Raw genomic sequence first — 20309 nt, 5'->3', positions numbered from 1 at the left:
AGAGGCATACAAATACAAACATACACATACAAATATACAGTAGTTTCATTTAAAAAAAATACATATAAAAAAAAATTACAAATATGTGCTGCCACGCATTAAACCAATGGAGTCGGTCACCTTGTTTGCAGGGCTATAACTATATTCTATATTCTAGCTATGGATGCAATACTATGGCCCAATTGACATCGAGTATCTATCGTTCAAGATGTGAAAAAGAAAAAAAAATTCCATCCATACATTCCCGTTTTATACTGTGGTGAATATAAGTATGGTTTTAGAGCGGTTTAGGGTAATTCCTGGGAGGCTAGTAATAGCCTGCGACATATTACACTTAATCCATTGTCATTTAGTCCCTACACACGCTACAATAAAAAATTCAAATGCATATGATCGGTATTATGTTCCATCATGAATGCATGAAAGGGGGGGGGGGTCATTTCTGATTAATTGATTGTCTAACGGCATTCGTTAGTACAACAACATACGCTGATCAGGGCGATGGCTATGAAAACAAGGCACAATCAAGCTGAAATTGACGTTAAATTGCTCTTACCTGTGGCCGGTGGGATTCCAAAAAGAATATTCCAATTATTTGATTGCCATCTGGTAGATCGTATGTCCATTTAGCCCACAACATAACCCACCACAGCATAATGAATCGGGGGTCCCGAAAACGATTCAATGCGATCGGGTGAAGCCCTTGGTTCAGGTTACTAGAAAAGTCTGCCCGGACCAATATAATCGACGCACAGCCCCATACACAGAGTCTCAAAGGAAGTGCAATACCGGCCGCATTCCACCAGGCGGCGGTATTGGACTTTTGCGATCTCAGACTCATTCCCTATGGTAACACTAGGCTCCCTGGATGGATAATGAATGGCAATAGCGAATAAAAGAAATAACGATCAAATAACGTATATATACGTGGTTGGCATTCAACGATTGGTGGCCAATAACGTATATAATCGTTGTTGGCAGAGAAAGAGTTAAAGGCTAGTAGTGGATGCGTCACTGTCATGATGACTCAAGCTCACCTGTAGAGTATAATTGGCCTTCTCGTTGATTAGATGGTTAATGAATCTCGCTGTGTGCTGAAAGTGAACCTTTTCTGTGGTGAGAGAGAAGACAGCATTTGAGAAATACATTTAACATGTAATACATACACAGGGGCATTTCACCTAGAATACACATCTGAACAAGAAAAGAGGGTGGGGTTTTATACATTTTCCGGTATCCCTTCCTACTTTATCAAATCAGGAGAGAGAACCCTAGATATCTTTTATTTATTTTTTAAACTTATTTCAAGACATTTTGTCAAGCCAAATTAGCTTACTACACTGGTAGATTATTTCACTTGTTTCAAGCATATTATCTTAAATTAGCTTCTTATTTTTTGTCAGACCATTTTTGCAGTGTGGAGTTCTCTCTTTTGACTGGATATTTACTGCAGAGCGGAGGGACTGGGAGACCCATGTTACTCACCAAACACTCTATATCAGTGTGTAGAGCTATTATTTTAACATGTAGACCACTTATGTTAACAAACAAAAAAACACCACTTACAGCATCTTTAATTGAGAAGAAGATAACACAACACAAGGATTTAGCCTCCTCACATGACATCACAATATCACATGACAAGTACAAATTCAAACTCGGTAACTTTCAATATATTGCAAACCAAATTAATTTGTGCAAGACTGTTTACAGTTTTGGCTTGTCTGTGAGATTGTATGCAAAATGATTCCATTATTGTGTGAAATGCCCCTTTAAACTACAGTTAACATGCTGATGTAATAACTCATTGTTTCAGAGTGTTTTGGGAAAGTTAATTAAATCAGGCTTGTGAATAGAGCAACGTTACCATCAGCAGTTGGGTGGATAATCATGTATTGTTTATCCAGGAGCTGACCATCTCTGTGTGCTAAATTGGCCATCTGAAAGAATAAGGAGGAGACCAATCATTCAGCACTCTTATTCTGTCATTCAGCACACGCTACTCACTGTTCACCACACTCTTACTCACGGTCATTCAGCACACTCTTACTCACTGGTTTCCCCTATATTTGAACCATTGCTCTCATCACATTCATTGGATAAAGTGAAGTGTTAAAAATCTACCTGGTATACTCGAGAATCTGTCTTTGGCGATCCAAGGTACCGCTCTGAAAACGCAGATGCTGAGGATGCAGGAGAAAGAATGCAGAGGATAGCAGACATCAACAGAAGCTGCCCAAAGACCAGGGAGTCATTGAGACGACTATAAACATAGAATGTAGATCTGAAAACAATAAATACCATATAACTCAAAATCTGTGACGGGGGAGACTGCTGCGCCACATTTAAGTTGAGTAAACTCCTCGGAACTCAGGAGCATGGTGGCTAAATATCCTCCATACACCTATAGAAAGATAAATATATAACACAGTAAGAGGGAGAAATACAGGGATGTCAAGATTTCAGGATCAATTACAGTACATGTAGCATACTTGCGCTGCATTTCGGTCTGTTAGATGTGTGACATAAGTGTGTACTTAAGTACGCTTCTATTTATGATAGCAGCTAAACGGAGGCAATAACCCTGAGAATGAAATTAATTAATACAGCTGTGTGCAAGGCCATCGAGCATCCACGTACCTTTCCATACACCCCCATTCGACCTTTATCAATGTAAGGTTCTTTGGATATGAGTCTAAAAGGAAAGAAATGGAGGACACTTTTGCAACTACTACTGTAAATATCACCTCAGTAATGTAAATAGAAGAGAGAAAGAAACGTCATTATCCCTGCGGGGAAATTGACCTAACTCAAACGCCGTCCTTTTTTCTTGATCCTCTAATCACAACTGTTGCTTTCCTCGTTTGTCCAAAGGAAGCAATAGTTGTGATTGGAGGATTGTGAAAAGAGGGTGGGGTTTGAGATGGGTCTATTGTGTTATTGTCAACAGCACCTCAGTCAAATTAAATCATAAAAGTGTGAATGTTATACATCACAAAGTACAGAACCTGCATATGGACCTCTTTACAGCTAGCACCTATTAAAGACCAGAACATATTTTTGGAATATGTTTGTGATTCTTTTCAAATAATAACTAACAACAAAGTTATAAAAAATCATAAAAAGAAAAAAGTTGACCAAGTCCTCAAGTGAATTGACTAAGATGAGTCAGTCCTATTCCTCAGGGCTCGAGGTGATTGATTGATTGATTGATTGATTGATTGAAAATTGTATTAACAGATTGCAGAATGGGTACAGTACAGTGCAGCTCAATACATACAGACCTGTCGCTAAACCACGCCCCAAAATAGAATTTGTCCAATCATATCACAGCAAAAATCTTCGCTGCAGAAAACTCGGTCAACACCAGAAAAGCCATTTGTGGGCTGCATCAAACCGTTACCAGACGGCTGTGATCAAAACCACTGTGTAAGAGTTCAGTTTATATGTTATTATCTACCTAATATCCGATGGTGAAACGCTGTGCGTGGGGTACCTGTAATTCGGACACCAGGTACCCTGAAAGACCGGATGTATATTTCATACAGCAGCCGCCATCACCCCAGTCATCACACACATAATAAACCTCTCTATAAAACAGGGACACGTCCCGAGGGGCGGAGCTAGGCGATCATGGAGTAGACGTGTTTCACGTGAGCTCCCTTCTATCGTGCGAAATATACTTTTCTCCCCATTAGTCTTTATTTTATTTTTATTTGTTATTTGTCTGCTTGTTGAGTCGTCGAGTTTCAACTACTGTTGTCGACTTTTTTCAACTTTCTGCGATGTCGGTGGTGGAGACCAGATCCATGAGCGCCCCAGCCAGCAAACTGCCACGGCCTGACCGCGCCATCGCCCGGTATCAATGAGATAAGCGAAGCTGTACTCTCGGTCATGACCAAACTCCATGCAGACTTTGAGACATGCTTCGCTGAAACACAAAGAAAAGTGCAGGCGGAATCTTTTGATAACCTTCATCGAGAGATGTCAGAGGAAATTAGGTTGGCGGTAGACCCGTTGAGAGACAAGATGGAGTCGCTGCACGTTGTCTCCTTGGCTAATGCTAACGAACTAGCCACGCTAACGACAGAGGCCTCACTACAAGGCGAGAGGATAGCGGGTCTGGAGACCTCCCTGCTGGCTAGGCAGGCTGAAGTTGCCAAACTACAGTCGGTAATTGTGGAAATGCAGTCCCGGGAGAGACGCTACAACATCAGGATTGTTGGTGTACCGGAGGGCAACGAGGGAGGCCGTCTCTCGGAGACCATTGAATGAATGAATGAATGAATGAATGAATGAATGAATGAATGAATGAATGAATTTTTATTCACACACACACACGATACATTTTACATGCGAGTATCCTCATGTGATAACATGTCGCAAATTGTGTGCATGTGCCAGGTCTCCCAAGAAGCTATTTAAAGCTTTTGGAGGGAGCCTGAACACAGATACAAACAGAATATGAACAAACAAAACAATAACAAAATAAACAAAAACAAACAAACAAAAACAAAACAAAAAACTACAACGTGGGTAGGTTTACACACCTACCTACTAACTGACATATAACAGAGATACATAATACAGACAATTTTATTCCTAAGTTATAATTTTAATTAGAGATATGATTTTAGCAGTTCCTCTTTCAATGATTTTTTAAAGGTTTTAAAGGTATTAGTCATTTTAGATTTTCATCAAGCTTGTTCCAGATCTGTGGACCCCTGCATGCTATGCTTAGGCTAGCACAATTTAGCCTTCTCCTCTTGCCAGATATAAGATGCTTGTTTCTTGTGTTGTGGATGTGCAGTGGTTGGCAGACTGGGACAAGCTCAGACAGTCTGTGATTCATGTTGTTGACAACTTGATACATAATTGATGCGTTTTGATGAATGTTAAATTCAGCGAGCCTCAGGAGACCAAAGCGATGGAAAAGAGGCTTTGAGGGCGCTCGATACCCGGACCATGACAGCACTCGTAGTACCCTCTTTTGTAGGCTTTCTAGTTTTTTGAGATGGCTGGGGTATGTGTTGCACCATATGACGTTACAGTAATTAATGAGGGGTTCAAACAGGGTTTTGTATAAAGTGAGAAGGGTAGGCAAGGGAAGAAAATGACGTATTTTGCAGAATAAGCCAACATATTTGGACAGTTTTGTTTGTAGGTATTTTATGTGGCATTTGAAGTTGAGTGACTCATCGATGATGACCCCCAGGAATTTTGTGGACGCCACTCTTGACAGCTCCTTTTCATTTATTTTTATGCACATGTGATGTGTGTGCATCCGATTTGAGTGGAAGACAATAAAGTTTGTTTTGCTGAGATTTAGTGATAACTTGTTGCATTTGAACCAGGTGTCCACTTTTTGTAGTTCTGTATTGAGTAGATCTTGTAGCTTGAGTGGATTTTTATGTGACAGAAACAAATTAGTGTCATCAGCGAATATAACTTTGTGCAGAAGTACAGATGAGTTGACAAAGTCATTTATATAGAGAATAAATAGTAAAGGCCCTAGAATTGACCCCTGGGGGACCCCATATTTGATGTCCATTTTTATTGATTTGTGATTTTTTATATCGACGTACTGTTGCCTACCATGTAAATAGCTACTGAACCAGTTGAGAGCCAGACCCCTTATGCCATAATGGTGTAGTTTCCCAAGTAGAATGGTGAAGTCAATGGTGTCAAAAGCCTTTGATAGATCCAGGAAAACGCCCACCCCACAATCACCCTGATCAATGGCATCATGTATTTTTTCTATTAGGTCTAATATTGCCATGTTTGTAGTTCTTTTTTTCCTGAAGCCGTATTGTGAATTGGTGAGTATATCTAGCTTGGTGGTGTATTCGCTTAATCTATTGTACACAACTCTCTCATAGACTTTGGATAGAGCTGGTAATACGGATATTGGACGGTAATTATTAATACTATTTTTGTCACCTGATTTATATATGGGTATTATTCTTCCAATTTTGATGTTTTTTGGCACCACACCATGTAGTAAGGACAAATTAATACAGTGAGCGAGTGGTCTGACTATAATATTGGCTATGGCTATTAGGATTTTGCTGCATATTCCATCAGCACCGGCTGTGCGAGTGTCCTTCATCTTCATGATAATGTTGAATAGTTCATCATGGTCAGTTGGTTTCATGAAAAAAGAGTTAATATAGTTACCTGATAAATACTGTTTAAAAGACACACCCCCGGGATGGCTAATTTTATTCGCCAGGTCTTCACCAATGGATGCAAAGTAGGTATTGAATTTATCAGAGAGATCCTGCTGTGACATGTTTGCAGGGTCAGGGAGCACTGATGCTTTTTTGTCCCTGTTTAGTACTTTATTTAGAACTGACCATGTCCTTTTTGAATCACCCTGTGATTCTATTACCTGATCAGTATAATGATCACATTTGCTTTTCCTTATTAGATGAGTGAGTTTATTTCTATATTGATTGTATTTGTTTCTATTATTTATACTAGGCTTCTTAAGATAATGTTTGTAGAGTTTATTTTTGTGTTTAATGGATGTTAAGATGCCCTTTGTAAGCCAGGGGTTCTGGTCATTTTTAGTGCTCATGACAGTCTTCTCAGGAATGGTGTTATGGATGGAGTCTGTTATTTCCAATATCAGACTGTCATATGCAGTATCAGGATCAGAGGCATCATATACATTTTTCCACCCTTTGGTCTCCAGGCTTCCATATAGTTGCTGCAGGGTTCTGTCATTTATTACTTTAATTGTTGTCTTACAAGGAGGGGGTGCAAGTTCACTGGCAAGATTTAGAGACAACATGACAGGGAAGTGATCAGTTATGTCAGTTAGGATCACTCCCGACTCCAGCTTGGTGTTTTGGATGTTGGTGATGATGTTATCAATGATAGACTTGGATGAGTGTGTTATTCTAGTGAATATGTTTATAGTTGTGAAGAAGGAGGAAGAGTGCAGTGTATTAATGAAATCATTTTTTATAGAATCATCCTTGGAGATGTCTATGTTAAAATCTCCCATTAGAATACAGTTGTTGTTTTTTATGTTTAATGAATGAAGGGTTTCCTCTAACTTGTTCCTAAAGACATCCAGGTTTGTGTCTGGGGGGCGATATATTACTCCAACAGTGAAGTTTTTCCCATTTTTTCCATTTATATCAATGAAGAGAGAATCAGAGCCGTCATCAAAGTCAACCATGTCACAAACATTTGCTTGTATACTGGTATTCACGTAAAGACACACTCCTCCACCTATTTTCCCAATTCTGTTTTTATGGAAGAAAGTATAGCCATCAAGATTGAGGATATCGGTGAACGACCTGTCATTTAGCCAAGTTTCACTGCAACCAATTATATCAAATTTACAGCCAGAAATAGAAAGTAATGATACAAGGTCAGTATGGTGTTTACAGAGGCTTCTAATATTGAGGTGCAATAGTGAAAGGGTGTTTTCGTTATTGAAACAATCGAGATGCTCAGGGTCATATTGCTTGCAGGTGATATTTCCACCATCAAGACAGCAGCGATGGACATTATCTCCATCATCATCATCACTCAAGCCAAAGAAGCCCATAAAAAAGGGACATTTTTTCACAAATCGTTGAGTAAAAAAGACCTATGGTATTTAGAAATGTAACAGTATAAGAACCAGGCGTTCTATAAATGTAACACAAGAATATTCTTCCCTGCCACGCACTCATGCTCTCCCTCCCGCATCTAGTCGCCCTTTCGCGGTGCCCAAGTGATAGTATGATGTTCCTCTTTCCATACAAAAGTCAAGATTCCACGCGTCATTTTGGTTATTTCAGAGAAAAGAAGGATGTTGAGAAAAACAAGTCTGCAGTACGCAAGAAAATTTTTTGGCATTCCAGAGGATAGAAGGACGTTGAGAAAGTTAAGTCTGCAGCACGCAAGAAACATTTTAGTCATTTCAGAGAAAATAAGGACGTTGATCCTACCATTTTCACGGTTGTATGGTGTCATTGGAATTTGTCAAGCTCTTCCATATTTCTGATGACCAAAACTTTTGCGTTGTCTGGCGTGCCGTTTAATTTGATGAAGATCTTGCAGTTTGAGGTCCACGTTGATTGGATCTTCTTTTGGTAGCGGAGTAGACGGGCCTTTCTTGCGATGTCACCATTCTTTTTTGTGAGGTGTTCATTTAGATACACGCTCGTTTCACGTAGTTTGGGTCTTTGTTTTAGCAGGGCTATTTTAGCTTTTCGGTTGATGAAACGGATTATTACTGCAGGTGTATTCGTTTTGCTGCTGCGAGGTAATGGGTGGCAAGCCTCCACACCATTGGTATCCAGAGTGATTCCTGTAATATGCCGGAATTGCTGCAGGAAATACTGGGGAAAGATGTCCTCCCCACCCCTCCCGTATGTGAGTCGGCCTACAGAGCGGGCAGGACCAGTCCTGGAGTGAACAAAGAGCCGAGGCCCATCATTGTCAAGCTGAACAGGCTTCAGCAGAGGGAACTCATCATGCGGTCGGCCCGTGCCAGAAGGGGTAAACTAAGTCTTGGCGATCACAAAGTGGCCATTTTCGAAGACTTTACGCTGGAGGTTCAAGCACAGAGAGGCGAATACAAAGTGGTCATGTCCAGGCTATGGAAACTAGGCCTGAGGCCTACGCTATTCGCTCCCGCGAAATTATCTGTGCTGGGTAAGGACGATGATCGGCGTTCATTTTGGTCGTTGGCTAAAGCGAAGGAATATCTCGAGGGGATAGCCGAGACTGTAGCTTGATATCTATGTCGGGTGAGTGACTTGGCGATGTGGGCCTGAATACATTGATAGGGCCGACTACTCACAAATGCTTGCTGTCATGCCCAGACATGCTAACTGTCCACTGCCCATCCAAACTAGCGGGGCTTCCCAATGACTTCTGTTACTTGCTAATGCTGACCTCATGGTCGTACTTGTGTGTCGCCTCTATGAAAGCTAGCGAGCTAGCTGAACAATGTACATAACAGATTCTAACGTGCTAGCCGGATTCATCACTAGCTTACGCGCTAGCCTCGGGCTAGCTAGCAGGCTGTGTCTATCGCCTGCACCGAGACATTCGAGACCCGTTAATGTTTACGTATTTTGGTTGTTGTTGCTGTTTAAGTGACATCGGTTTTCACAATTCAACGGTGATCGGGTCCTTAACTAACTTCTTGTATGCTTTTATTTTTATATCCAGGCTGTTTTGAGCTTTGGGCTCCAGTAGTAGAAGGTCGGTTGAATATATATATACAATATATGATAACAGGTTGTGTCAGGTATAGCTTATTACTATCCCCGGGTTAATGAAGGTGTTTAATTCTATTCTTACATAGGTTATGTCATTCCAGCCGTTGTGCCTGATCAGAGGGGCTGTTACATGCGTGCACTTTGACCATAACCCCCTTTTTTCCCTTTCTTCTTATTGTCGATGTTTGCGCAATTTACCTGTGATCCGATCCTGCCTTAGACTATCTGCTGGTATGCTTTAATAAAATTTTGTTTTGAATTTTCCTTTATCCATTTATGCTATAACATTGCGACATTAATACGCAGATTCGGAAGTAGATGGTTACAGGGTTGATGTTGAGTTATTATATAATAATGGCTATTTTTTCCATTATAGTTGTCTCATGTTAGGGCCAAGGCTCACGGTGGTTTTCGACCAATATCTTTATTGAATTTAATTTTAATTTTAATTTGTGTTTATTGGACTAGTGGGGGTTTAATCAGGGGTTTATCTAGAGGGGGGTCGGAGTGGAGAGCGTCTTATTGGATCCATGACTCCAGTGGGAAATGATAGGAAGATGACCATCCTTAGTGGATGGGGCATAGGGAGGGGATTGGAGAGTGGGTATAGGAGGGTTTATAATAGGACGGGTGGGTTAGGGTTTAGAGTAGAAGGAGGGGGGGTTGTAACTGGGGTGGTATTTTTCTGTGTTTTATGTACTGTTGTCTTATATGTGTGTAATTGTTCCTCCTCTGAACTCCTGGAATTGACCGTCTGGGCCCGCCTGGATCAGCGCCTCTGTACTCAGCCTGGCTGCACTGGTATGTTCTCTACGCATTTAGACAAACTCGACCATGGTTAAATTGAATATTTTAATTTGGAACGCAGGGGGTCTTAACGCCCCACACAAGCGTGCCAGTGTCCTTTGGTTATTGAAGAGAAGAAATATTGACATTGCTCTCCTTAGTGAGACGCATTTATTGGTGGGTGATGTGTCAAGGCTAGCAAATCGACAATATCACGTTATCTCCTCATCCTCAGCCGATGATAAGATGAAAGGAGTCGTCATAGTTACAAGACGTAACCTTGATATCAAAGTCCTGGATGTGTGGTCGGACACGGAGGGAAGGATTACTATAGCAAAAGTTGAGTTCTCTCATAGGAAGATGGCAATAATAGCATTGTATGCCCCTAACACATTTGATTCAGCGTTCTATAATACAATCACGAAGAATATGTTGGAACTTACTGGATACGCTCTCATTGTGGGTGGCGATTTTAATGCGTGCTGGGATGCGGAGATGGATAGGTCCGGGTCCTCTGAAACAAGCGACCAAAAACGGTCCTCTAAGGCCCTCAGGATGTGGGCCCAGGACACGGGGCTCGCAGACCTATGGCGCTTATCCAATCCCACCCTCAAGGATTACTCTCACCTGTCAGCCAGACAGAAAACCTTCTCTCGAATAGACTATGCATTCGCGTCCCCTAATATGTTTGATAGTTTCGACGTCTCATTGGTTCCCCTGGCTCTCTCGGACCACAAGGGGATTTTCCTTGTGGCAACCTTTGGCAGGCTCTCCACGAGAGCTCCCAGGTGGCGTTTTAACTCAACCTTATTAAAGAACGATGATTTCTGTTCTGAGTTCAGGAGTAAACTAGCTGAATTCTTGCAGATCAATGTTGGCAGGCACGGTCGATGACCCCAGGGTCCTATGGAACGCATTGAAAGGATTTATCAGGGGTCATGTCACACTTTTCACCTCCAATTTGCGTAAATCCCGGTCAAAAAAACTAGAAGGACTGGAAACATTATATGCAGACCTATACGCATCTTTGCAAACTAACTATAGTGAACGACTAAACACACAACGTAAGATAGTCAAGAAAGAAATAAACTCCATACTTAAACAACAGTCTGAGTTCTTGATACATAGGACAGGGGCAAAATTACTACTTTCACGGCTCCAGGCCTAGCCATCTATTGGCAATGAAAATACGCTCGAATGATCATTTCTCGGATATCCCCTCGATCAAGACGCGACAGGGTACAGTCACTACTGATTCGAAAAAGATCAACGACACTTTTAAAGAGTTTTACTCACAGTTATATAGCTCAGAGGGGAGTTCTCAAGAGATGTCAACATGGCGTTGATTTCTTTACTTCTCAAGAAGGACAAAGATCCCAATGATTGTGGTAGCTATAGGCCCTTGAGTCTTCTCGGGGCCGATTTAAAAGTGTTTGCCAAGGTGCTGGCCCGCCGCCTGCAGAGATTTATGACGGTATTGGTACACTGCGATCAAACTGGTTTTATCCCGGGGCGCCTGGCTGCAGATAATCTTAGGAGGCTGTTGCATGTAGTCGATAACAGTAAAGACAATACAGCTCCGTCCACAGTTCTGTCTTTGGATGCCATGAAGGCGTTTGACAGACTAGAATGGTCATACCTGTGGAAGGTACTTGAGGTCATGGGTCTTGGAAATAATTTTATTCATATGATTAAAGTCCTGTATGCCTCGCCGTCGGCAATGATACTGACAGGCAAAAACTGTTCCACACTTTTCCCAGTCTCCAGATCTTCTAGACAGGGTTGTCCTCTGAGACCAGGACTATTTGCGCTTTCCCTCGAACCATTGGCCCAATTTATTAGGCAATCGGAGGACATCGTCCCCATAATGATCAATAATACACCACACAAAATTGCTCTCTATGCGGATGACCTACTGATTTTTATGGATGACCCTTCCCGGTCGGCCACAAAATGATTGGGAATAATCGACGACTTTGGTAAATTGTCAGGCTTTAAGATTAACTGGAACAAATCAGCCTGCCTACCTCTCAATGAGCTGGCCAAAGCGGTCCGACTACCAGCTGATATCCCCATAGTGGAACATTTTAAATACTTAGGCATAGAGATATTCCCCACGCTGAGTCAAACTACTAAGTTCAACTTCACGGGTACTTATGATAAAATACGCCAGGATCTAGACAGATGGTCGTCCCTTCCTAACTCCTTACAAGCCCGAGCTTCCATAATCAAAATGAACGTCCTGCCTAGGATACATTTTGTTAGCTCAATGCTCGCCCTGCCCCCTCCAATAGACCACTGGCGCAAGGTACAATCGATGGTATCTAAGTTTATCTGGAATAACAAACGCCCAAGAATCAAAAGAGCTACTACTCAACGTAGGAAACAAGATGGGGGCCTTGCAATCCCTGATTTTAAGCTTTATTTCTGGTCCTTTTCACTGAGACCTCTGATGTGCTGGCTAGACCCTGTAGATGCTGTATCTTGGCGCTCCTTAGAAGCGGCGGCGGTCTCACCGCTAAGATTGCAGGATGTGGTGTACTCCACTGTCCCTATTTCGAAATGCCGACTGAGGTATGGACCGATCATAACTCACGTGATCCAGACGTGGCGTAATGTACAGAAGTCGTGTGGGGTTAAATGCCCGTGGCACCTGGACTCTCCAATTTTTAATAACCAGCAATTACTTGTTGGGCACAAGCCGGTTAATATTCCTCAATGGCAAAGGAGGGGGGTTCATACTCTGGAGGATATTTATGATAAGAACGGCCTCCGTGCGTTTCAGGGCTTAAGAGAATTTTATGATCTTCCCGGCGAGTCCTTCTTTCTTTACCTTCAACTAAGGTCAGCGCTTAGCGAGGTAAACAAACTCCAGGCAGCTAACGTTGACGCGGCCATTTTGGTCTTGGGGGATTTCAACAGCGCGCGTCTTAAAAAGGTGCTGCCGAATTTCTATCAGCATGTGACCTGTCCCACCAGAGGCGAGAACATATTAGACCATGTATACTCGCAATTTAAGAATGGGTACAGGTCACAGGCTCTTAGTCCATTCGGTAAAAGCGATCACGCCGCAATTTTTCTTTTGCCTAAGTACAAACAGTGTCTCAAGCGAACGCCGGTGGTCTCGCGAGAGGTTAAGCGTTGGACCGTGACGTCAGTAGAGTCACTCCAAGCAGTGCTGGGAAGCACAGAATGGAGTGTACTCCGTGATAACACAGCCAATATTAACGAATACACCGAAACGGTGATTGACTATGTCTGTACTCAGGTAGAAGTAATAATCCCCACCACCAAAATTAATATCTACCCAAACCAAAAGCCCTGGGTAGACAAATCCGTCCGTGAGGCTCTGAAAGTGCGCACATCAGCATACAACACCGGGCTGGTGACAGGCAACATGGAAGAACACAAGATGGCAAGATACAACGTCAGGAGAGCAGTAATAGAGGCAAAACGGCGTTACAGGGATAAAGTTGAACTTCAGTTTGAACAGGCTGACTCTAGAGGCATGTGGCAGGGCCTCAGAACAATGACAGACTACAAAGGAACCCCCCTCAAACTGAACAGTGACATCTCCTTAGCAAATGATCTCAACTCCTTCTATGCGAGGTTTGAGGCTGTGAATAACAACACCAGCCTACAAACCACGGCAATGGGGGGGGGGGGGTCTGCTGATGGAGACTCAGTGTTCAGGGTAACAGAGCATGAGGTGAGACGGATCTTTAAAAAAGTGGATATCAGGAAGGCAGCAGGACCGGACGGCATCCCCGGCCGCGTCCTAAAAGTCTGTGCCGACCAACTGGCCCCGGTATTCACTGACATCTTCAACCTGTCCTTGGAACAGGCCGTCATCCCCACCTGTCTGAAGAAGTCCACCATCATCCCTGTACCCAAAAAATCTACGCCCGCTTGCCTCAACGACTACCGCCCTGTAGCCCTCACCTCCATAGCCATGAAGTGCTTTGAGAAGCTAGTGAAGGGCTACATCTGTTCCTCCCTCCCCATCAACCTGGACCCTCTGCAATTTGCATATCGCCCCAACAGGTCCACGGAGGACGCCATAGCCCATGTGCTGCACACAGCAGCATCACATCTGGACAAGAGGAAGGGGAACTATGTGAGAATGCTGTTCATCGACTACAGCTCAGCATTCAATACCATAGTCCCCTCCAAACTCATAGCCAAGCTCAGGGACCTGGGCTTGAACTATGACCTGTGCCAGTGGGTCCTGGACTTCCTGACGGGCAGACCCCAGGTGGTAAGAGCCGGCAACTGCACCTCCTCATCCATCACGCTCAACATAGGGGCCCCCCAGGGCTGTGTTCTGAGCCCCCTCCTCTACTCCCTGTACACACATGACTGCGTAGCACAGCGGAACAACAACACCATCATCAAATTTGCTGATGACACAGTAGTGGTGGGCCTGATCTCTGCCAACGACGAAAGGGCCTACCTGGAAGAGGTAGAGAACCTGTCACAGTGGTGTCAGGAGAACTGCCTCTCCCTGAACGTCAGCAAAACAAAAGAGATGATTGTGGACTTCAGGAGGTCGGGGGTCAAGGACTACAGCCCCCTCAGCATCGACGGGGCACCAGTTGAGAGAGTGAACAGTTTCAAGTACCTCGGAGCCCACATATCCGAGGACTTGACATGGACCACACACATTGACAGTGTTGTGAAGAAGGCACGACAACGCCTCTACTTCCTCAGGCGCCTAAGGAAGTTCCAAGTCAGTCAGAAGATCCTTAGGAACTTCTACTCATGTACAATAGAGAGCATCCTGACCGGCAACATCACCTCCTGGTTTGGGAATAGCACTGCACAAGACCGTAGCAGACTACAAAGAGTGACACGTTCAGCCGAACGCACAATTAGAGGGGGGCTTCCCACCCTCCAGAACATTTACAACAAGCGGTGCAAGGGGAAGGCTAAGAGAATTATTAAGGACTCGAGCCACCCGAACAACTGCCTCTTTGAACTGCTGCCGTCAGGCAAGCGATACCGGAGTCTTATGGCGAGCACAGAAAGACTCAGAAGGAGCTTCTATCCCCAGGCCATCAGGCTGCTAAACGAACAATAATCGCTAAACGAACAATAATCACTATGCAACAACCATCAAATGCACACAGCACACACACCCACACGCACACACACACTCACTCAAACAAACAACACACTGCAGCACCCACTCTCCACACTTTAGATCACACAAACACACTTACACTTTATATTTATTGATAAAGGATTTGCACTACAACTCGTACACCTACTGTGAATTGTACCTAAACTGCACCTCGTCCATTTATGCCTTGCACTATATAGTATTGTATATTAGTACACTGCACAGTATTGTATATTGTATGGTAACTACGTCTACGAACATTGTACATATGTCTAAACTGAACACTGTGACCTCTTTTTTTTTTTCTCTTCTAATTTTTACTATGTTTTTATTTCATACTTATCTTGTCATGCACAGTCTCTGGAGCGCAACAGTAAGAAGCATTTTGTACAAAAGTATTCTGTACTTCTGTATGACAACTATTAAAGAAACTTGAAACTTGAAACTAGGTCCCCAAGGACTTCAAAATTGCGAGAGTGACCCCTCTGCACAAAAAGGGCAGCAAATTAGACCCAGGCAACTACCGCCCTGTTTCTATTCTTACCTCCATCTCGAAAGTCATGGAGAAAATAGTCTACGAACAGGTCGAAAAGTACCTGGCGGAAAAAAATCGAATCTACGAATTCCAATCTGGCTTCAGAATGTCCCACTCCACTGACACATGCCTCCTCTATTTGAACGACCACATCAAACAAGAGGTGGACGCGGGCAAATACTGCGGCATGGTCATGCTGGACCTACAAAAGGCCTTCGACACTGTCAATCACTCCATTCTGATTGACAAGCTAAAAGCAATTGGTTTTAATAGTTTATCAGTGAGCTGGATGCAATCCTACCTGGAGGGGAGAGAACGGATGGTAGAGGTAAACGGTACTCTATCCCCCCCCTCACAGTGAGCTGTGGTGTTCCACAAGGAAGCATACTAGGACCGCTACTCTTCCTAATTTATGCAAATTACATGTCGTCAGCCTGTGACTGCAACTTGTTCCTGTTTGCGGACGACTCAGCCCTGCTGGTTTCTGACAAGAACAAGTTGCAGGTTGAAAAAACCCTCAGCTCGGAACTAGGCAAAATCTGCATATGGCTTGCTGATAACAAACTATCATTACACATAGGCAAAACAGAGTCCATTCTCTTCGGTTCAAATAACAAACTCAGCAAGACCGACGGCTTCTCAGTTACAGTGGGTGACAATATTGTCACAAGGAAAGACGAAATTACCTACCTGAGTTCCATCCTAGAGGCAAATCTTTCCTGTGACAAAATGGCATCCAATGTAATAAAAAAAAGTCAACCAACGAACTAGATTCTTGTACCGGATCTCCTCTCTGGTAAACAAGAATACCCTGAAGACTCTGGCAGGAGCACTCATTCAAGGGTACTACAACTATGCGTGCACCTCATGGTACCAAAGCACCTCAAAGGCGCTTAAAACAAGATTACAAACATCACAAAACAAACTGGTCAGACTACTACTTGACCTTACCCCCCGAACCCACCTCACCCCTGCCCACTTTGACAACCTAGGATGGCTTAGAGTAGACGACAGAGTACAGCAACTTGCAATGGGCCTGGTCTACAAGATACACTATACGACTAAGGTACCCATGTACATGTCAAAATACTTCCCAAAGGTCAGTGAATACCACAACCACTACACCAGAGGAAGCTCAACAAATCATGTTAAACCCAGATTCGGCTCAAACAAGGTACTAAACACGTTTCGCAATTATGCCACATCAATGTGGAACACCCTACCCAAAGCTGTAAAGGAATGTGAATCCCTACCCACATTCAAAACCGCTCTTAAAGAGCACCTACAGGAGGCTGCAATTCGAAACTGGCCACCGTAAATGCCCAAAACCCCCACCACCTCCTAATAGACAGTCTCCTCCCCACCGCATGTATATATTCCCTCCCCGCCGTATGTATATTTCTCTCTCACCCACCCACCCCCTCCTAATGTACAGTCCCCTCCCCATCATATGTATATACTCTGTCAGGATCTAGGGGTAACAGTACTGTATATTTGAATACCGTTTATGTCACAAATGTATCAGTACTAAATACCTATATGTCCCTATGCCATAAATGTCATGTATGCTGTGTATGTCATAAATGGATATGAATCGAAAATGGGGGACCCTGATGTAAACAAGACAAACGTCTTTCTCAGGTCTGCATCCCCTTAACAATTGTGTGTATTGAGCCGTACTGTATTGTACCCATTCTGCAATCTGATAAATAAAGTTTTCATTAATTCATTCAACCTTTCCTGAAGCCCAAACGAAAACTCGAGAAATGCAACCGATGGATTATGTTGCGTCGTCGACCACATACACAACTGAATGTGAAGACCATTACCAAGGACACTTATGTTTGCTCAAAGGTAAGGTCAATTCATAAAGACATAATATTTGACGGCATGTATTAGAAACGTAGACCAAACTATTAGTTTGCTAACGTTTGACTTTGACTGCGAACTAGCTATCGTATAACCAGCCCAGTTAGCTAACGTTAGCAGCTAGCTAACGTTAGCTGCCAACATGTAACGATACCGCAGATATTTCTGCATCATAAGGTTAGCTTTCTGCATCATAACGTGAGCCTTCTGTATCATAAGGTTAGCTTTCTGCATCATAACGTCAGCAACGTTACCGCAAGCCAGGGCCCCGTTCCCCGTACCTGGATAACTGAGTTAGCCGGATAACTTTCGGGTAAGTCTGACTTAAGCCGGACTTTCCGATTCCCCGTACCTGGATTTTCCAAATCACCATGACAACAGATCCAAAAGTTTGAGCCTGGTCGAAAGCAGAGTTTAAGTTCAAGTTAGCCGGATCAAGCAAAGCCACGCCCCCGCAAAGAAAGTGACAGCTCGTTTCCTGAAATTATTCCCACAGCCTAGGATCTGCGTTATACCATTCTGAATTACGTTTTTGTGCTCCATTCTTCCAGAGGGGTCTTTTGAAATGTAAAATAGACCCAAAATGCTGATACTAAATTCACTTTGTCCTAAATAATGCACGTTATATACCGTGGCGCTCGCTCGGTGCAACAACAACAAAATAAAGAATATTCTAAACACGGGTCTCTCGTTCATTAATGTATAAACAATGAATTTATCCCATCTGGCACAGTGGCGTAGCGGTAGTGCTCAAGCCTGGCAACCCGGCGACCGGTGTTCGAAACCCCGTGTTTCCAATATAACTTTTTGGAATATAATATTAATGATTATACGCAAAGGTAGCCTAGTTTTAAGTCAAAATATTATAAATCTACATGCATTGAGGATGTCATTCTTTATATAGCTCTCAACGTGCACCAAATTGAATTATTCCTATATTGCAAAAAGAAGGAGACGACTGGGTCTCGAACCCCGGTCGTCTGCGTGAAAGTCAAAAGAAGAACCCGTTACACCACAGAGAAGATAAGTAAAAGATCGACCATACATCAATCAATGGGTAAGGGAGCCGTATCGTTATTCTGTATAACAGTTTTACTAATTATTTTCGCTAGCAAGATCTCATTTGATTATTCAATCCAGCAGGCAAGTTTAAAGAAATATAATCTGATTGATTGAGGTAATGAGGGACTTGAAATTAGCCTATAGATAACGCATTTAACTTGTCGGCGAGGCGATTGAGCCGTACTGCAATATGTTACTAAAGTTTTAAATCAATTAATCAATCAATGCCGCTAGAGAATCAGGATCTCTGCTCTCGACACTTGCTGCCTTCTCGGCTGAGGCGGGCACGCGCACTTATCCTGGGTCGCAAGTCTGGCTTGAGTTAACGAGACTGAATCCACCTTCGAGGAACAGGAAAATCCCGGCTTCAAACATCGGGTTAACTGAATCTGGATAATGACATCTTGATCGACTTAGTTGAACCAGGTACGGGGAATAGGGCCCAGGTGCATAACAGTGGAAATGATGACCAACAAGGACAGTTATAGTTATAGATGTAATGTAGTGACCACCATTGATAGTATAAAGAACTGGCTAACAGACAACAGAATACTAATAACATGAATACTACTACATGCACTAAGAATGCTCGATGCACTTCAGATGCCATGCCACTTGAAACCAGTAACAACAGGGACAACGATGTAAACAGTAAATAAGTCATGGACTTTTCGTTTGATCCCTGACAAGGCAAACACAAATGTTGATCTGTCAAAGTTGTTATGTTTGTTGTTAATAAAATCCACTTTGAGCTGCATTTTATGTATGAAAGATGCTCCATAAATGAACTATTATTATTATCTGTCTATGCTTAGCTAATACTCAGCTTTTTGTGTTTTTTTCACAGAATGAGGTGTGCTGGAGATGTTACTGCCCTCACAGAGACGACACAGGTTAACCCAAGACAGGACATGAGTGACAATGAAAGAGGTCTGATTTATGTTTTTGGACTAAAGTGAGCATCATGGAATGTGTGCAGCTTTACAATCATGTCATTAACTGAATAATATCCCTCTCTCCTCATTCACCTCCCCCTCATCCCTCTCCCCTTATCCATCACCCCTCTCTCCTCCCCTCTTACTCCAGATGAGGAGTGCCGGCCTGTGGGCACCAGGCTCCCCCAATGGAAGGTGGACATTACTAGAAAGCTAAACAGAATGCTTAAATAGGAATGTTAGAGGTTCTAGAAGGTACTACTATGACATCATCACCAACGTTCCAGAATGATCGGACAGAACTAAGGTTCTAGAATGTACTGCCATGACATCATCACACACGTTCCAGAATGTTCGGGCGGCACTAATTTTCTAGAATGTTCCTAACTGTGACCGCGACCAGTGCTTTAGCCCACATGTCTATATTTTCATTTTCCAGATTTCTCCAGATTGTGAAAGTACAGAATGTAAGCTTTCAAATGATGTGTCATACTTTGAAATCTGAGAATGTTTTGAATATCATATATATGAATATGAATTATGTACCATTACAATCACTACACAGTACTGTATTAAGTTTCAAAAGTAAAAGTACAGTACATATTCTATAGGGTGTTCTTGTATTTCAGTGCATTCAACCCTCGATTGACCTGAAGGTTGTTAAAGTGGTCCAGTTGTGTCCCTCAGATTGCTGGTTTACAATGTTAAAGTACTTAATCTTCATCAACAGTTGCTGATATTGCAAATGTCAACAGACCAGGCTATTAATC

General features: G+C 42.9%; 1 protein-coding gene across 1 annotated transcript in view; it reads right to left on the bottom strand.

Annotated features, from left to right (window-relative positions):
- The window catches only part of LOC311239370 (A-type potassium channel modulatory protein DPP6-like), a gene marked incomplete at both ends in the record, with an annotated part of 214473 nt that overhangs the window by 2190 nt on the left and 191974 nt on the right, over positions 1–20309 (bottom strand). The window contains 5 exons of the mRNA XM_084327677.1: positions 1038–1111; positions 1868–1940; positions 2125–2183; positions 2302–2404; positions 2641–2695. Of these exons, the coding sequence (XP_084183803.1) occupies positions 1038–1111; positions 1868–1940; positions 2125–2183; positions 2302–2404; positions 2641–2695 (364 nt within the window). The remainder of the gene's footprint in view (positions 1–1037; positions 1112–1867; positions 1941–2124; positions 2184–2301; positions 2405–2640; positions 2696–20309) is intronic.

This window comes from Notolepis coatsorum (assembly GCF_963971535.1).
Source record: "Notolepis coatsorum genome assembly, chromosome: 13".
Taxonomy (NCBI): domain Eukaryota; kingdom Metazoa; phylum Chordata; class Actinopteri; order Aulopiformes; family Paralepididae; genus Notolepis; species Notolepis coatsorum.
Note: the sequence above shows the minus strand (reverse complement) of the source record. Positions and strands in the feature narration are given on the sequence as shown.